The following is an 18,012-nucleotide window of genomic DNA, read 5'->3' on the forward strand; positions in this document are numbered from 1 at the left end:
GTTAAGTATGTATGTTTGTATATCAGGATACCACATAAAATATATATTGGTACAAAAATGATGTTCAGAGACATCTTTTAAAAAAAAATACCACATTAGAATAAACATACCACATTTTAAAAGAAATTGAACAGAGAATCCATGTACTGTAAATATGTGTAAACGTTAGAGATATTCTGATAGGGGCAATTGCTCTGTCGCTACTTTGGAGTTTAACACGGTTTTAAACACTGCCAACTCCAACTCCAGTTTAAAACCGTGTTAAACTCCAAACTAGCGACAGAGCAATTTCCCCATAGAGACCAGCAGGATGTGTGGTAAACTAATTTTGTTTGCGCCTATGTAAAGTTTTCAGAGGATCGTTAAGTTGTTGTCATGTGACTGTGTCCTGCCAGTGTACTGGGCGATGAGGTGGTGGGTGTCTGGCCACGCAATGCTGAGAAAGCCGACGTCGTCTGCGCGTCTGTCTCGCACGCCGGCCTCAACATCGCCACGGGAGACGACTTCGGCCTCGTCAAACTCTTCGACTTTCCATGCACAGAAAAATTTGTAAGCGTGATTTGCTTAAAGCGACAAAAGTCGTAACAAAACTAATGATAGTAAAGTAGAAGAGTTTACATGTAAATGAACAGTGAATTCTATGGTTAGTTGTAGTATTGGTTATAAACAAGTAAGCATTACTGCTGTGATCAGTGTTCATTATCAGTCATTAATCAGTATAGCTGTGCGAGTAGTAGTATGTCAGTTGGAGCTGGTATCTGATGCCTCCATCTCCCTCTCTCTCTCTCTCTCTCTCTCTCTCAGGCCAAACACAAGCGCTACCTCGGTCACTCTGCGCATGTCACCAACATCCGTTTCTCTGCCGACGACAAGTACGTCATCAGCGTAGGAGGTAGCGACTGCAGGTGTGTTGCCATTGCTTTCTTTCTTTCGTTGATGAACCTTCTTGTTTGTTGGTCTTGGTTTTATACAATTTGTATATTTCATGTTTTACTGTCCAGTGTGGTGTTTCAGTGTGCCATATAGTTGTTCCTCACACTCATGCAAAACCTCAATGGGGTCTATTTAAAAAGAAGAAGCTTGGTTCAAATCGAATTGTTCTGTTGGAAATATAATTTCACATGGTTAAGCATTCTATCTCTTAATTAATTGTATGCCTACATTTATATGCTGTTTGTGAAAGAGTCTATGTAACTTCAACCAAATCTGATCATCTCCCCAGTGTGTTTGTCTGGAAATGCCTGTAACGCGGAGACTCCTGCCGGAGCTCAGCGACCTGAAGATGGGAGTGTGTCTCACTGCCTCTGCGATGCTGCTGCCGCTGCAATCCTTGACCTGAGATGCTGCATTCACCTCAACCACACCTACTATAGTCTACCACACCTACTACAGTCTACCACACCCACCACAGTCTGCTACACCTACCAGTCTACCACACCCACCACAGTCTACTACACCTACCACACTCCAACATACTAGTCTACCACACCCACTACAGTCTACTACACCTACTACACTCTACTACCACACACCCACTATAGTCTACCACACCTACTACAGTCTACCACACCTACCAGTCTACTACACCCACTACAGTCTACCACACCTACTAGCCTACCACACCCACTACACTCAACCACACCTACTACAGTCTACCACACCTACTGTACCAGTCTACTACACCCACTACAGTCTACTACACCTACTAGTGTACTACACCTACTAGTCTACCACACCTAATACAGTCTACGACACCCTCTAGTCTACTACACCCACTATAGTCTACCACACCCACTATAGTCTACCACACCCACTACACTCTACCACACCTACTATAGTCTACTACACCCACTACACTCTACCACACCTACTACACTCTACTAGTCTATGCTACACCTACCACAGTCTACCACACCTACTGCTACACATTTGCAATTCTCCTCAATTACACCTACAGGAGACCATTTTGAAGCATTTGCATTCCGCCTCAACTGCGCCTATAGGAGACCTGTTAGGACACACTTACATTTCTCTATTCACTCACCACAATGAGTGCAGTCTAGAACCTTTGGTGGTTCGTTGGCTTGTTTGCCTGGAAAACATTCACAGGTTCTACACAGAACATACTGATGGACTCCACAGGGTTCTTTGTAGAGGCCTTTTTTGAGGGGTTCGACAGAATAGGACCCTTGTCAGCCCTTATGAAACCTTTTTGCCAGCAAAGGGTACTTTATATGCAAAGGGTTCTTTTCGTAACCTCTAGCTTTTTGATGAACCAATGATGACTCTTAACAAAGGGAGGACACCACAGACTGCAGAAAGCTTATACTCTGCCAGTCAAGCGTCACACCTGTATAGGTAGACTATGAACACAAAAAGTATATGACAGCTTCAGATTCCTGGAGATGAATAGATGTGGAGACACATCAAGAGTTTATGGTAACGACCTGAATTCAGAGCTGTATTCACAGGTGGTAAGACTACTAGAGAGGGGGAGGGTGTGTGTGAGAGAGAGAGAGAGAGACAGAGAGCGAGAGACAGAGAGAGAGAGAGGTCAGCTTGTGTAATGCAAACAAAATAAACCTCCTCAGAGATTTTCAAGACGTTATGTTTCTAATAGTAACTCCTAGCTCTGAATCTATCCAACTTTGCAGCCTAATGTTCAAATACTGAAAGACAAACCAGTGAATGAGGAATCAGAAATAAGATCATTATAATATGTGAGAAAATCAACAGATGAACTGAATGAACTAGAAAAATCTGGATTTGGTTAAATGAAGAGTGATAAACCAGTACGGCCTCCTTGATTAGATCAAGGCAGTTTCTATGAAAGTTTAGCGTCTGAGAAAGTTTGTTTCTTATCTGTCCTACTTGTTCATCTTATGGTAAGATGGCGTTTCTGCCATTCCATGAAGTGCAATGTTTACTTTCTCATGTACATGTTTTTTTTTTAAAAAAGTGGCAAAAGAGCCACTATCATGCCAAGATGTATTTTCGGGGTGTTCAGGGTGGGCTTTGGAATGCAAAAGGGATCATCTTATTTTATTTGTTTAGCTTCTATATGTGAAGTGCCTTATCAGCATCATTAACCATGACAGCGACTTCGTTTCTTTTATAATAACTCCTCCACGGTGCTACTCAAGTTAAAAGAGTCTAGGGCTTAACTGACGAGTACATTATTGAAGTTGTATGCAAGGATTAAAAGACGTAATTTATTGACTTGTACATAATATCAAACACATTATTGCCCTGGTATTACCACGACCACCTCATTCACCTATCCAAATATGAAAAGGAGACTCAGGTGCCACAACTGGCAGAAGTACTGTAACTTTACTGTTTGTAGAGGTGTTTTAAATGTGTTATATTTTTGTTAAAATGACCACTTTATTTTTCAATGTACGTATGTGTACGTATGTATGTACTGTATGTATGAAGTAACCATTTTTTTGTGAGGGTTTTGTCTTAAATGGAAGGCATGCAGACTTCGCAACAAACCTACTCTGGTGTTTCAAGATATACAAATCTGTTCTTTCTCAGAACAGATGAGCTTAATCTATATTAGTCTATATTTTAATGTTGATAGCCAATTATGTATGACTGCAAATGTTGTGGAGTATGTAGTTGCTTTTTTTGTAACATGTCTAGATAGTCACATAGCTTATTTAATGAAATTGTGAGAGGACAGGAAAACATTTTTTTGCATGAATTTGCTGTCACATTCCAAATCTGTACTTAAAGTCTATAAGGGATACTGTATTTTACACTTCAAGATGGGAAAGTATGTGTATTGAAAGTAACTGGTGAAGAGGAGTTTTATATAAAATGTTTTGAAAAACAAGCCGTGGTTGTGAGTGTGTCCTTCAGACTTCAAATCTTAACAATGTCTACACAGAAGTTTGTGATATGCCAAAGACTGAGGAAGGAAAACAAATAATAAATTATATATAAATATTTATACTCAAGTTTGTTACAAACTTCAATCTGGCGACAAACCTCAACAGTCTTCATGAAGGGTTTACGAGTTGCCCAAACTGAAGTCCCTAATCAGCCCGATTATCTTTGTGTGTACCCCCTTTGACCTAAAAGAAATTGGTGACATGGCAAATTTGACAATTTTCTCCAGATTGCAGCTTAAATCAGCATCATGTTCATAATTACCTGTAACCATTTTTTCACACTTACCGATTGTTCACCCCATCAATTACACTATTTATTTATCTTTTAATTTTAAAAAGGCAAAAAATGATCTGTCCAGAAGTGTACTAGGTATTCATAATAGTTCAGTCATAACGGACAATAGACTGATTAATTGATTTGATTCCCTAACACAGGCACAGTAGAACCAATAAGTGGTCGGACTTCTACTTTCAGAAGCCAGGCTTCACCTTTGCTTTGGGACACTGAGGCAGAGTCAAAACGTCTATAACACACACACGCAGACCAAAACTTGGGGTGTTTGCCTAAGAGCTTTTTATTGGTTCTTGTTTACACTTTCACAGAAGCACTTCACAGATAAGACCCCGCCCACCCAATCCCATGTGGGCAGGATTTTCCTGCCCACAACAGATCACATGACTGATGACTGGCAGCACCAGGAAAAGCAGGGATGAGTTAAGAGAAAAATCCACAGCTTCAAATGAGGGGGCTGTGAAATATAAAAGAAAAACAAATTGCAAAAGCGATGCCATCAAGCTTTTGTGAAACTTTTCTCCTATTTTTTTTTCTTTTTTTTTCCCTTTTTCTTGTTCTTTTTCCCCCCCCTCATCATTGCTTCCACACATTCTAGTCAGCTGCAACAGGGTGACAGGAAGAAATAAAAAGCTTCACTTCTTGCATTTCATCCACACAACAGCAAAAAGAAAAAAAAAGATGGTGCTTAATTAATGGTGCGACAACAGTAGGCGATTGACTGACTCCTATAAAATGACTCAAAGCTCATACGCTGAAACTAAGCAGTTTTTTGTCTTGAATGACAAGTAAGTCATGAATGAATGGCAATTAAAACACTACATGTCAATTACATCCCGACACCCCTAAAAACAACAAGAAAAGCTAAGAGGGGAAAAGGAAAAAAAAAAAAAAACGTGACAGTAGTTCCTGTGTTGGCGCCACGTTATCCCCCATGAATGTTTTAGTCCCTTTACAAACAAATCTGATTGCCACCGCTTTTGTGAAACTGAGAACTACTGTATGCATTGGGATAGCAAATTTTAGGCAAAACAAACAAACAAACAAACAAAAACATCAAAACATTCTCCTTAGGTGAACATCTCCCATAGCGACAAAGTGTGATCAACAAGGTTGTGAGACATTCCTTATTGATGTTACAAAAAGCTGCTATTTCATTTAGTTAAGTTCATGAATTTATTTATTTATTCTTTCTTAAGTTACGGTGGGGTACAACATTGAGCTGGTACGGACAGAGACGGCGGTTATCAGATTAGAGAGGGTTAGTTCATCTGATGGCGGGACTGCAGGGAGAAAAAAAAAAACGACCTAAACAGAAAAACGAAAGGACGAGTGTACATTACAACGTCGAAGGCCTTGTGTTCGTCCTCTCCTCCATCATACTCCTTCCTCCATGGTTCCATCCATTCACATCCCTCCCTCTCAAACACAAACACACACACACACACACACACACACACACACGCTTCCCAAAACATGGACAAACATGGACACACACACACACCAGCTCAAGCTCTGTCATTTCACTCCGATTTAGGCTTCAGTCCAGGGACTTTGGCCTGGATCCTGGAAGCAGAGAGAGAGAGAGAGAGAGGGAGGAAGTCAGTAAAAAACAAGAACAATATCTGCCTGAAAATATCAGAAATGTTCCAAGCGGCCATATATGTACACTCAAAAAGTCAGGGATATTCGGCTTCCGGGTGAAATTTCTGGATGAGCCTAAAATCCTCTATGACCTTTACAGGTGAATTAATGTGACCTTGAGAGAGATGTACTACATCAGGGGGGATGCGTTGGAAAAACCGCACACAAACACACTTTCACAAAAAGCAACACCTGTTCTGACATCAAAGCTAATGCTGTAAAAAGGACAAACCCCCTGAGGATAAGTGTATGGCGCTGAAATAATACTGCAAAAGATGAACACACACACACTAATGAGTGTGTGGTGCTTGTGATGGAGGAACAAAGAGAAAGGGCTCACTGAGGGACTAACAAGCCTGGCGCTTCTTCTCACAGGTAATTCCTGGCGTGTGTGTGCAACGTTTATTATCAGCGGCGGCACCTCAAGATAACTGGTCCAGTTTGACAGCAGACATGCCAACCCTTGGCTTCGACTGTAAATCAGCCCTTCTGTGGCATTGTGACCCGAGTGCCAATGTTTTATGGCATCTGTAATGAGACCTGCCGCTCTGGGGGGGTGGGGGGGGGGGGGGGGGCTGTGTTCAGATGGACTACGGCTGAGCAGGTTCTGTGTATACGGCAAATCTGTACAGAAGACTGTGCAGGTGTCGCCATTTGCAATTCCATTTCCATCGGGAGCGGGAGGCTGTACTTACTTCCCAATAACATCCTTGACTTGACTGCTAACCATCCCATAGTAATGGTCAATCTGGACCTATTGAGGGAGAGGGGGAAAAAGAAAAAAACATAACAAGTCAAAGGTTTGCGACTGTTGTACATTTGTTTGTCTCAAACCTATAAGACACAATAACTACCGTGGAATTATGCCCCAGGACCGCTTAACCCACGCCACAAAAATGCTCAAAAAGGCCCCAAGAGGATTTTTTTTTATTTTTATTTTTTTTCGGAGGAAATTAAATGAGTCATGGAAAGGTTGAGTGAGTGTGTGTGTGTGTGTGTGTGTGTGTGTCTCACATACGTTGTGTTTCTCGTAAATCACTGGCCAGCTGAACACTCCAACCAGTCCTGAAGAAAGGGAAGAGAGTTTATTTAAATAAAAACACAACCAAGCAGGTCAACACAGCTATGTGAAAAAGGTAAGGATATAAAACTAAAACCGTAACACTGAATAAAACACATGAATACAGATTGATAATGGGGGAAAACAAACAATAACTTTTTTTTTTGCTTTTAGAGACCAGAAAACACTTGACACTTCCTCTCACATCCACTTAAAGCAACACTAAAGCACTTTTCCTCTGTCGCACACACACTATTTGTTTATCCAGCAAATAACAGACAAGGTAGAATATGTCGCATGATTTTATGAAAGTATGATGTATTGCGACGAAGCAAGTCGAATTTGTAGTTTCTGATGTCTCATTTCATCGGACTACAGATACACCGTAGTGGTAGGCCTAATCCACAACAACGATGAGGCGGCCTACCTGGAGGAAGTGAGGTGACTGACCCAGTGGTGTCAGAGAAACAATCTCCATCTCAACGTCAGCATGTATGAAGCATGGGGCAAGCTACTGAAAACGACTGGGCCGCATTAGGGCGGCGCCAACTGCTATTAATCTATCGACTTTTTATTGATGTGCTTGCTTTCTCTCCATTACCACGCCTGGATAGCTGCCAGCTTAGGCGAGTGGAATGTGTTTGAGAGTGCGCCTGTGTGTGTGTGTGTGTGTGTGTGTGTGTGTGTGTGTGTGTGTGTGCGTGTGAAGATGAAAAGCACGCGCCTGTTTTCAGTTAGCTTACATCATTACCTAAGAAATATTGTGTCTGTGTGTGTGTGTGTGTGTGTGTGTGTGTGTGTGTGTGTGTGTGTGTGTGTGTGTGCGTGTGAAGATGAAAAGCACGCGCCTGTTTTCAGTTAGCTTACATCATTACCTAAGAAATATTGTGTCTGTGTGTGTGTGTGTGTGTGTGTGTGTGTGTGTGTGTGTAAAATTACCCATGATGCAGAGGGTGAGGCCATTGAAAAAGGCACCGATGTAGGTGAGGATCCACAGCAGGGCACCAAACTGTAGACACACACACACACACACACACACATTAACGTTCACATCTCGACTAGGTTATACATTCTATTTTACACACTCACTTTAGGCTAGAGTCAAACAAATGAGAAAGTTCCATGGAGAAAATTGCCGTACATGTTTACAGGCTTAAACAACTTGACATTTTAAGTGTCTTCAACCAAAGCAAACCAAACATCATTAGTCACGTGGTAACTATGCATTGTGTAAATATAGAAATGAAGACGAACTGAAGAACCCGAACCCAAGGTGCGTTCAAGTTCACGAACGTTTGCGAACGCCCGCAAACAGTATTCCGTTAGCCTTGAGTTTTTGGCGAACGTTTGCCAACCATCGCAAACAGTCTGAGGAGGTAATGCTCCCCGAACATACAGAGGAACTGGACATGAGTTTGATGAACGCAACAATGCAAATACTGTTAGAATGTAATGTTAACACCAAATTGTTCAAATTTAACTGTTCAAAGAAAGACATGTTCACCACGAATGTTTGCCACTGTTTGCCAAATTTGAAGGCACCTCAGATGTGTGTGAGCGCAGTTCATGAATCCATCGATCCACGACACATTCACATGAGGGATCACGGACAAAATAAAGAACCCCAACAAGAAAAATATTCAGTTTTCACATTTTTGGACTGTCCTTTCAGTTACAGTCAACAGTGCCATGACCACCTTCATTACCCATAATGAGTAAACATCCTACCACAACTGTGTATGATGTGGTTTATTAATTAACTGTATCAGCTTCCTTAATGTCAGAAAATGGCTTCTTCCATTAATAGTAGGCCGGCTAACAAGATGGGCAGTGTAGGTGGAGACTTGGCATGTGGACGACCTCATCATGTTCATGCTTTGACCTGTAACTGACCTCGCCCCTAAACACACACACATACACACACACACACACAGCCAGATCTTTTTCCCCCCTTACGTCACTCTTGTAAAACAACATTTTTCTTTTTTACCCTGTTCCCACACACACACACACACAGACGGTACAGACTCTTCATCTCTCGTCCATTTAAAGCACACGCAAGCAAACGGGGGCCCATCCGTCTTCCCCGCTGGACGTTGCGTCCAGGCCGGCCTGTGAACTTCACGGAGCGGAGTGCCAGTGCGCTCTATCTCCAGCCATGGCTGAGGTCCCACGCCGCGCGAAAGGGCACAAGGTCCAGAGGAAACCTTACCCTCGCCCCCCTGCCCATGTACATCCCACACCCAGGGGCGGGCGCACACACACACACACACACACACACACACCACACACACACCACACACACACCACACACACACCACACACACACCACACACACACCACACACACACCACACACACCACACACACCACACACACCACACACACCGCCTCCCACCGCAGAACGGCACTCTCCATACACGGAGGGCTTTTAACTGCCCCGAGGCAGGACGGATGGCCGGCGACTAGCTGGCAGTCAGGGGGGGACGGTCAGTTTGGGACCTGGATGTTTGGGCCACGGGCCAATGTGCTGACAGGGAGAGTGCAAGAGAGAGGGGGAGAGTGTATGCGTGCGCGCGCGTGCGTGTGTGTGTCCGGGAAGGTGCTGACTTCACAACACGGCTAAGAACACCTTCACACGACAGGCCGCTCTGAGGACCTCAAGGGCACTCCGCGGTTCCTTGGGGAGGAGGGGGGGGGGCTACGAACGGACTAGCGGACGTGGCGCAGCCGTGGTGGAAAAAAAAACAAAAAACAGGAGGGCTAGTGTGGGCACAGAGGTTTATCCATTACCACCATAGAACATGCACTAATGAGTCTCACATACGGGATTAGTTGGCTTACATGCTAATTGGTAGCTGGCATGAGAGCCCCCAAGAGCGCCTGGTATGAGAATGCCAATCTCTGCCCAGGGCCCGACACCAACTGGCATCGTTTCACCAATATACGACGACCGCATACACGACAACAAAGACGGGGCGGGAAGTAGCTCTGGCAGAGTTTAGCCGTGCCTTGGTGACATCATCAGACATGTTGCAGGACACAACACGGTCAAGAACACCATCAAAACCACTGCGCACATCTCGTCGAACCTACACCGTCACAATACCATCTTTCAACCCTCTGGTTCTGACAGATTGTGCCCATATGCAACAGATGCTGCATATGGGCAGAAACGTAGTCAAAAGTAAACTATCCATACACCGTCTTATGTGCTCCCGTTTTAATGGCAAAGTATACAACGTTTCAACCACTCCGACTCAACCACAGCCACCTGGAAACAAAAAAACTTGCACCGTTAACAGTTCGCTCTGTATTAGACCAGCAGAAAAGCGAGATAAGAGCAGCTAGCAGTTGACTGAACTCATTCGTCCTTCCTGCTATTGTTAAAAGTGATTGGTTATTATTCACGACCCAAATGTGATTGCAATGAACAAATTAGTTGTCAACTAATTCGACAATTAAATCGCAAATGTATTGGACGTCATCATGTGCAATTGGTGCGGAGGCTTTTCCCTCAACTCTGCCGTAATGGTTTTGCCAACCTTCCCTGGCATGGGAGGACATTAGTTATGGGCACTTACAAGGGTGGAACGTTAGCTATCTGGATGATATATTCATCTCAAGTTACTTAGCCAGCTAACTAGCATGGCTAATGCTACTGCTAACATGAAAAGTTGAACTATAACAACAACAACCTTTCACGAAACTAAAACTGAATCTTTCACTCTATCCTTGACAAGGAAAAAAAAAGGCGATGACAGTCCCGGACGATGAAAAGGAATAACGGACGATGGCTCAATGCGGCACCAACACATCTGTCTCGTACCCAGCATTTGCACTTTTTAGTGCACCCACAGCTGTCACCAGACAGTCAGCAGTGATCTCCAAACGTTTAAACAGATAAGAGGCCCCTTATCCTCCATTCTGAATGCAGTTCTGTTCCGACCGCTGAACTGCCCCTCAGTTCTGAGCCGTCAGCTGTTGGCATAGAGACCATTGGCGGAGCCCGTAAATGCCCACAAATGGCAACTGCTGAGGTAGTAGCACTAGCAGGGGGCCACAAGTCACCGCAAAATAAAGCTCCTGTACACCCGCTGCTCAGCCTAGCGCTAGCACGCTACACAGAGGAGGCATTGTTCACATTTAAGAAAGTGAGGTAAGGTGCGAGTATGTGTTGAGGGGGTGAGGGTGAGAGAGAGAGAGAGAGAGAGAGAGAGAGAGAGAGAGAGAGAGAGAGAGAGAGAGAGAGAGAGAGAGAGAGAGAGAGAGAGAGAGAGAGAGAGAGAGAGAGAGAGAGAGAGAGAGAGAGAGAGAGAGAGAGAGAGAGAGAGAGAGAGAGAGAGAGAGAGAGAGAGAGAGAGAGAGACTATTAAAGAAGCTGGAAAAGGCTGAGGGATGCATAGGGGGAGCCAATTTGGCTTAGCGTCAAAAATGTCTATTTTTACATTCAAAGGCAGCCAAATGAGCCTCAAACTAACACACACACACACACACACACACACACACACACACACCTTGAACTCCAGACTAGTGTTACATAACAGCCAGGAGAGAGGAAAGAAAACTCCCTTGACCAGTCTCAGAACTACATTTCTTAGCTGGGAGTCAATTTTCGTTGTCTAAAGGGCCATTCACACCTGGAACAGTAACGGGGAGAAAACAACACGTTTTCATCTCTCTAGTTAATATGAAGGACAACGGACAACGGACAACAAGCTCATACCATAACGATAACTTCATGAAGAACACCATCCTTGAGGTTCACTTTCGGAGCGATTTTAAGAGCGATAAAAAGCTGACAGCCAGTCAGAATCTATCACATTTTAGACGTCACATTCATCAACATAAGAGACGGAGGAAAGACTTTTCCTTATCGCTCGTTACTGTGGACATTCCAATCGTTATAGTTATTGGCTATGGTTATGCTGCTTAGCAGACGCCTTTGGTGGGTTCTGGTGTTTTGGTTCTGGTGTGAAGGGCCCGTAAGATGATTTACGACACCCCGACGGACAGCTAGCCTATCTGGAGCAGGAAATACACCAGCCCAGGGACGACGACAATGACGACTGATGTCTAAATCCTTGAAAACTTCACTTGACCCACAACCCCCCTCGCTATGCCCGGTACAGACTGTCCAGTGTCCCCCACCTTTTCACAGATAGCCTGCCAACAACACCCCCCCCTCCCCCGCCGCCAGGTCAAGCTCCTCTAACCCACCCCACTCCTCCTCCCCTCGACCCCCCCCTGCAAAAGCACACGCGTGGACTCTTCCATTCCGCTGCTGCCTAGAGACAGGGGTCGGTCTGTTGGCAGTGGCAGCAGCAGCAGCATGATCCTGTCAGACACCGGCCTAAATCCCCTAACACCGCCCGTCTGGCTCACAATAGGACCCTTGTGGGGCTGGCCCAACAACCCCCCCCCCCCCCCACCCTGGCCCCCCAAACACACACACACACACACACACACACACACACTACTGCTGCTGCTTTGACACACAAGTATTTCTTTTCAGCGGGCCATTGATTCGGTTTTCCTTCCTTATTGTACACCGTGTCTCCCAGGTCTCCCTTAGTGACAAGTGAGGCATCCCACATGCATATAGGCTATAGCCATAGAAACGGGCCAAATCCTGGCACCCAAGATATGAGCATGGAAATTGTACACTCCGAACAAACACAGCACAGACAGAGGGGGGGAGGGGGGAAGTCTAGAAGTACAGAAACCACACACACTCAGTTAGAAGCCCATAGACGGTTAGTCACACATTATACACACACAAAGCTACTCATGAGAACGAACCAACAGTTCATGCAGACTGAGCAGCTGGTGTTTGGAAGGAGAGGGGGGCTAAAGCTGAAAGCTGAATCTTCAGTCTATTGAAGAGAAGGCATATCTAGTGGCATATCAGAGGCCTCGAGTGTGCTGTAAAGGGTCAGTTTGGGTGTGATCACCCATTCGTGACCGCTGAAATTGAAACTGACCATTTTGAGATGGTTTCTAAAGCCATAACCATTAGGCCAGGAAAGTCTTTTCAAGAAGATAATATAATTATAAGGCCCAGAAGATTATGAGTCATAATAACTTGTTAAATGTCATTTTCAGATCCATCCATCCATCCATCTACAGTATCTCCGTATTCGTGTGTCCTTAATAAAACTACTCGGACGGATAATTTGCATCTATATTCACAATACTAGACAATATGTGCGTCATGTCCCCCTACAAGACAATACTGAACATCTCCTATTCTTCTACCAATACAGATTCAATACTTTACTGCCAGATCAACGGAATTGATTGGGATTCGGCTTGGTGAGATCACAAACACTGAAGCCAGAGAACACAAAACCCACCGAACCATAAAACACTCGTTACATAAAACAACTAGAAAAGCACTCCGAGAGTGCAAACCTCCGCCAAGTCAAAAACATAACCGCCTCCTGGATGCAGATGGTGATGCGCATCGCTCCCAAAATGTAATAGTTTCTTCCTTGGGTCATTTCAGACCTTCCCTGATGAATTTCATCGAAATCCATTCGTAACCGTTTGAGTTATCTTGCGAAAAAAACAAACAAAAAAACAAACAAACAAACCCAAATGAAAGCATACTGTAACCTTCTTGGCGGAGGTAATAACAATACAACTGGTCCTACCAATAAGATCACAATAAACAGATACATGGATAAATACATTCAGAAGATACTTGCATCTGTGGGAAAAGTAGCTGCCGTCAATATAGCATTATTATTTTCTCAGTTTGCTGCGGCGGCTCACCTTGAGGGAGTCCACCAGGTCCTCCACCAGGAAGAGGCGGCGCAGCTCCTTGATGGCGGTGTTGACGTGGCGCAGGCCCAGCTCGCTGTACTTGTGCACCAGGTCGGTGGGCACGCTCACGTCGTTCTCCAGGTACATCCTACAGAGGGAGGGGACGCCATCAATGCCTTCAACATCACAGCACCACGGTCACTTACTCCCACACCACGCCCCCTAGACTACCACCCACACCATGCCCCTAGACTACCCTAGACTACCACCCACACCATGCCCCTAAACTACCCTAGACTACCCTAGACTACCACCCACACCATGCCCCTAGACTACCCTAGACTACCACCCACACCATGCCCCTAAACTACCCTAGACTACCACCCACACCATGCCCCTAAACTACCCTAGACTACCACCCACACCATGCCCCTAGACTACCCAAGACTACCACCCACACCATGCCCCTAAACTACCCTAGACTACCACCCACACCATGCCCCTAGACTACCACCCACACCATGCCCCTAGACTACCCTAGGCTACCACCCACAACCGTTCAAGCACCTTCAACATCTACGTCACACCCGGCCGGCCATATTACATATTCTTGAATTTCCCCTTGGGGATCAATAAAGTATCAAAGTATCCATCTCTCTCTCTCTCTCTATCAATCCATCTTCATCCATCCCCACCACTGGTGTCACCCTTGCATGATGGGGACAACTGGTACAGTAGGACACTGGCAAAGCTGCCAGGGCTGTGCCCCAAATCCGCCAACAGCGTGGCTGCCAACTTTGAGGGATGCGTGTTGGGAGACGTCACTACTAATAGGCCTCATTTCGATAGCTTCAGTCTTGTGCAGGGGGGCAACTGCAATTTGTTCAAATTATCTGTAATTTGCTTGGCTCTGAATCACCTGCACAACGATCTTCGGTCATAAACCACTCAGGTAGACTACCCTAAGCAACGGAGGATAATTACTACTGCTCCAACTTCCAATATCTCTAATCAGATCATTCTATTCAACTAATTTACCAACCACTTTACGTCTAATGAGAGGGATTATGTCATTTGTAGTGACTGACGGCGGACTTAGAACCAAAACTAGGAAAACATTAGCTCATGCTCGCAGGTCAGCCATTTCCGAAACAACACTGCAAATGGCATTAAGGAGTCATTTCCCTGGAATTACTGTGATCTGTTAGTGAGGGCGTTTTTCCAGCATGTTTGAGTGGAAATTAAAAGCGGTCTGAGGGAAGGACTTTGGCGGTAATCGCCTCTTCATGGGCTCAAACTAAGCCCCGTAGAATCAGCACAGCCGCATAAAACTCACTGGAACGATCAAAGAGAGGATTAGGCCAGTTTCATTAGCTGAACGAGCAAGGGCGAGACTGTGTGTGTGTGTGTGTGTGTGTGTGATTTGAGTGTTCTAGGGACCATATTTAGGGGGTGGGTTTGGGGGGCGGGGGGGGGTTCCTTAAAATAGTGTGTCTGTGTGTGTGGGTGTGTTTGTGTGTGCGTAGAGAGACATGAGTCAAAAGATCACAGGAAGCAAGCTTGTCTGCAAGCTCGAGTGCACTCTGAGTCAGATTTTGCTTTAGATTGGTGGCGTATGCAGGTGAAAAGGCCAAGTAGAAATTCTATGCCACCAGTTGCAATAAGACATTATTGACGATGTCTACCTATATTCCCATTCTGAAATGAACTCACCTCTTTCAGTGTTCCCACACTGACTCCATCAAAGTGACGCACGCGCACACACACACACACACACTCACTTGAAGGGGTGTCCCTCCTCTGACTTCTGCACGGCCTGCAGGATGCCCTTGTAGATGCGGAAGGAGATGGTGACGGAGAGCAGGGCCAGGGCCACGTAGGCGCACACGCTCACGATGCTGCAGACCGACAGCGACAGCAGCAGGAACAGACTCGCCCCAAACACCACCCCCGACCGCTGGGTATCACGCCAGTACAGCAGGTCCACCACTGCAGGAGAGAGGGGACGGAGAAGGGAAGGGGGGGAAGGGGGGGCATTGAGATGGAGGGGAAGAGGAAGAGAGGAGCACAGAGACAGACAGAGAGAGTGAGAGAGAGGGGGGGGGGGGGAGAGAGGATCATATCATTAGATCAGAGAGTGTATGAGAGCACTGAGCCCATAGGACCAGTGCACATAAGAAAGAGTCGCCATTATTGTGATGACACCTTTCATAGTATATGGGTCGTATTTGATTAGTGCAAGACAAGAGACTATGTTAAAACATACACAATACACAATTATCACCACCTGTCTCTTCTCTGAAATGGTATCTCCAAAAGCCCACAGCTATGGATGTAACAGACCCCCCCCCCCACACACACACACACACACACACACACACACACACACACACACACACACACACATTCTGTTTTATGACAGATTTACCAGGGGTATACGCATTCTCTCACTCCAATGTTGAAAGGTCTCCATCCTTTAGGGAAACCAGAAACCATTGCATGTGGATACCCGAGTACATTCCCTTTCCCATTACTGTGAATTGACCCAACTTCATTGAAAATGGATGTTAAGTGCACAACTGACAACTCACTTCCATACAAGCAGGGAACCAAATAAGTTAAATTCAGTGTTAGGTTAAGACTAGTTCAAAATGAGAAAGCTGAAACTAGGCTCGATTCTTAATAAGATAGCAGCTAATCAATTTCCAACAACGTTTCACAGCTCAATCAGTCAACATCTTCAGAAATAACTTAAGCGTAGAAGTCCAACTCCGACGTTAAGGTGCTATAACGGGTGTGAGATAGCACACTTTAAATTGATACAGCGAGATCGCCGTAAATAGCCTGTGCCCTGTCTGCAATTTCAGCTGACAACGGCGCAACCTCTCGATTGATACATTTGGGGAAGCCTACAAAGAAAGAGGCATAGCATAGAAAAGACAGGTAATGATTTAGCTGCTCTCCAACATCCTATAGGTACTAAAACATTAAATATGTGGTACCAATTTCTGCGTGTTATCTGAGACTTAGGGAGGGGAGGGGGGCGAGGGGAGAATAAAGGTCAGAAAGAAAGTGTAGGACAAAGTATCCTTTGCTATGAAACTTCAAACGTTGCATATAACATTGCTATCACCAAGTAAGAGGATTGCCGATTTGATGATAGTCTCTTCGAATCAATAAAACCGGCAAGCTATTCGCATGTTACAAAGGGCATGGCATTGCAATCAATTGTTTGAACCATCCCTCGACTATAGTCTGTACCAAGGGTGTTGAAACGCGGCTTTACTTTGCCTATCGTATGCTGACACAGGCTGCCAACGTAGTGTAGATAAGGGGAAAAGTAGCGGTCTAAGCAAGTTAGCTATCGATAGGAAGTTAACCTCTAGCTAACTTGCATACGGACTCCACTGGATGACATTCGCAGTTAGCCTAACACGCTAACGTGTACTGCATAATTGACAACAGTCCCCCATTAAATTACGTAATTGCTTGGTCTGGCAATTAACGTTAACGTTGACACAAAATCAACATCGAAGTATAACGTTAAAGTTACAGAGTAGTATAGTTTAAGTTAAATTAGTGTGGTTACACCAAGTGCCTTTATCTGACTAATTTTATTGTATCGTTATGTTACTCACAATGAGACTTGATTCGCGCTAATACCATTTCCTAGAAATCCAGGTGCTAACGTTAACATTAGCTAACCAAATAGTGCCACATTATTTGGTTGTTCCAATCACAAAATGTGAGATAAATCAAATTAAAGTGACGTGATGACAGTGGTGTTATTTCGTACATAACGTCAACTATTGGCTCTAATTAGCGTAACGTTAATGTATGCTGCTCAACAGACGTGAAACGTTGTCCATGAAGTTGAATAAAAACAACCGGAACCCTTCGAAACGGTAAATAAATACTCTAGAGTTTCCTCTGAATAGACAGCTCAAACAGACATTATAGCAACATCCAGGCAGCGATTCATATTCTCCACACACGCCAAACGCCATAAGAAATTGGTGTCAGAACAGATGTAATGTAAGCCCAGCTAACGTTAGGCCAAAGCCCGAGCGACTCTGTAATGATACATCATTTGCGTGGATGCTAATATCAACCATAAATGCCTAATCGTATCATCGTATCACAGCCAAGTGTGCAATAAAATAATCTAGGATTTGGCACAGACACAAAAGAATATGCGCTAACCTTGTTTGGAATCCATCTTGTTCCTGCTTGCGTGCACCGTGCACCATCCACTGGAGTGAACTTCTTCACTAACAAATTCTACTTCCGCCTCTTTATCATGCCCCGTTACCAGTTATCAAAATAAAAGCCCGACACATCATGGTTTCA

General features: G+C 44.7%; 2 protein-coding genes across 5 annotated transcripts in view; one reads left to right on the top strand and one right to left on the bottom strand.

Annotated features, from left to right (window-relative positions):
* Nucleotides 1-1,277, top strand: part of LOC134087461 (echinoderm microtubule-associated protein-like 6) — a 69,005-nt gene extending 67,728 nt beyond the window's left edge. Inside the window, exons 39-41 of the mRNA XM_062540972.1 lie at nucleotides 396-549; nucleotides 805-905; nucleotides 1,223-1,277. Coding sequence (XP_062396956.1) covers nucleotides 396-549; nucleotides 805-905; nucleotides 1,223-1,247 — 280 coding nt within the window. The 3' untranslated portion in view covers nucleotides 1,248-1,277. The remainder of the gene's footprint in view (nucleotides 1-395; nucleotides 550-804; nucleotides 906-1,222) is intronic.
* Nucleotides 1,278-4,509: 3,232 nt separating this feature from the next.
* Nucleotides 4,510-18,012, bottom strand: part of LOC134087161 (reticulon-4-like) — a 17,792-nt gene continuing 4,289 nt past the window's right edge. For 2 of the 4 annotated variants that reach the window (XM_062540481.1, XM_062540501.1), the window contains 6 exons: nucleotides 15,444-15,651; nucleotides 13,672-13,810; nucleotides 7,835-7,904; nucleotides 6,854-6,900; nucleotides 6,531-6,589; nucleotides 4,753-5,757 (listed from right to left, as the gene is read on the bottom strand). In XM_062540481.1, coding sequence (XP_062396465.1) covers nucleotides 5,715-5,757; nucleotides 6,531-6,589; nucleotides 6,854-6,900; nucleotides 7,835-7,904; nucleotides 13,672-13,810; nucleotides 15,444-15,651 — 566 coding nt within the window. In that variant the 3' untranslated portion in view covers nucleotides 4,753-5,714. Of the gene's footprint in view, nucleotides 4,649-4,752; nucleotides 5,758-6,530; nucleotides 6,590-6,853; nucleotides 6,901-7,834; nucleotides 7,905-13,671; nucleotides 13,811-15,443; nucleotides 15,652-17,865; nucleotides 17,965-18,012 lie in introns of those variants that run through there. The other 2 variants (XM_062540490.1, XM_062540508.1) reach the window with 2 other exon arrangements.

The sequence above is a fragment of the Sardina pilchardus genome, chromosome 1 (assembly GCF_963854185.1).
Source record: "Sardina pilchardus chromosome 1, fSarPil1.1, whole genome shotgun sequence".
Classification (NCBI taxonomy): domain Eukaryota; kingdom Metazoa; phylum Chordata; class Actinopteri; order Clupeiformes; family Clupeidae; genus Sardina; species Sardina pilchardus.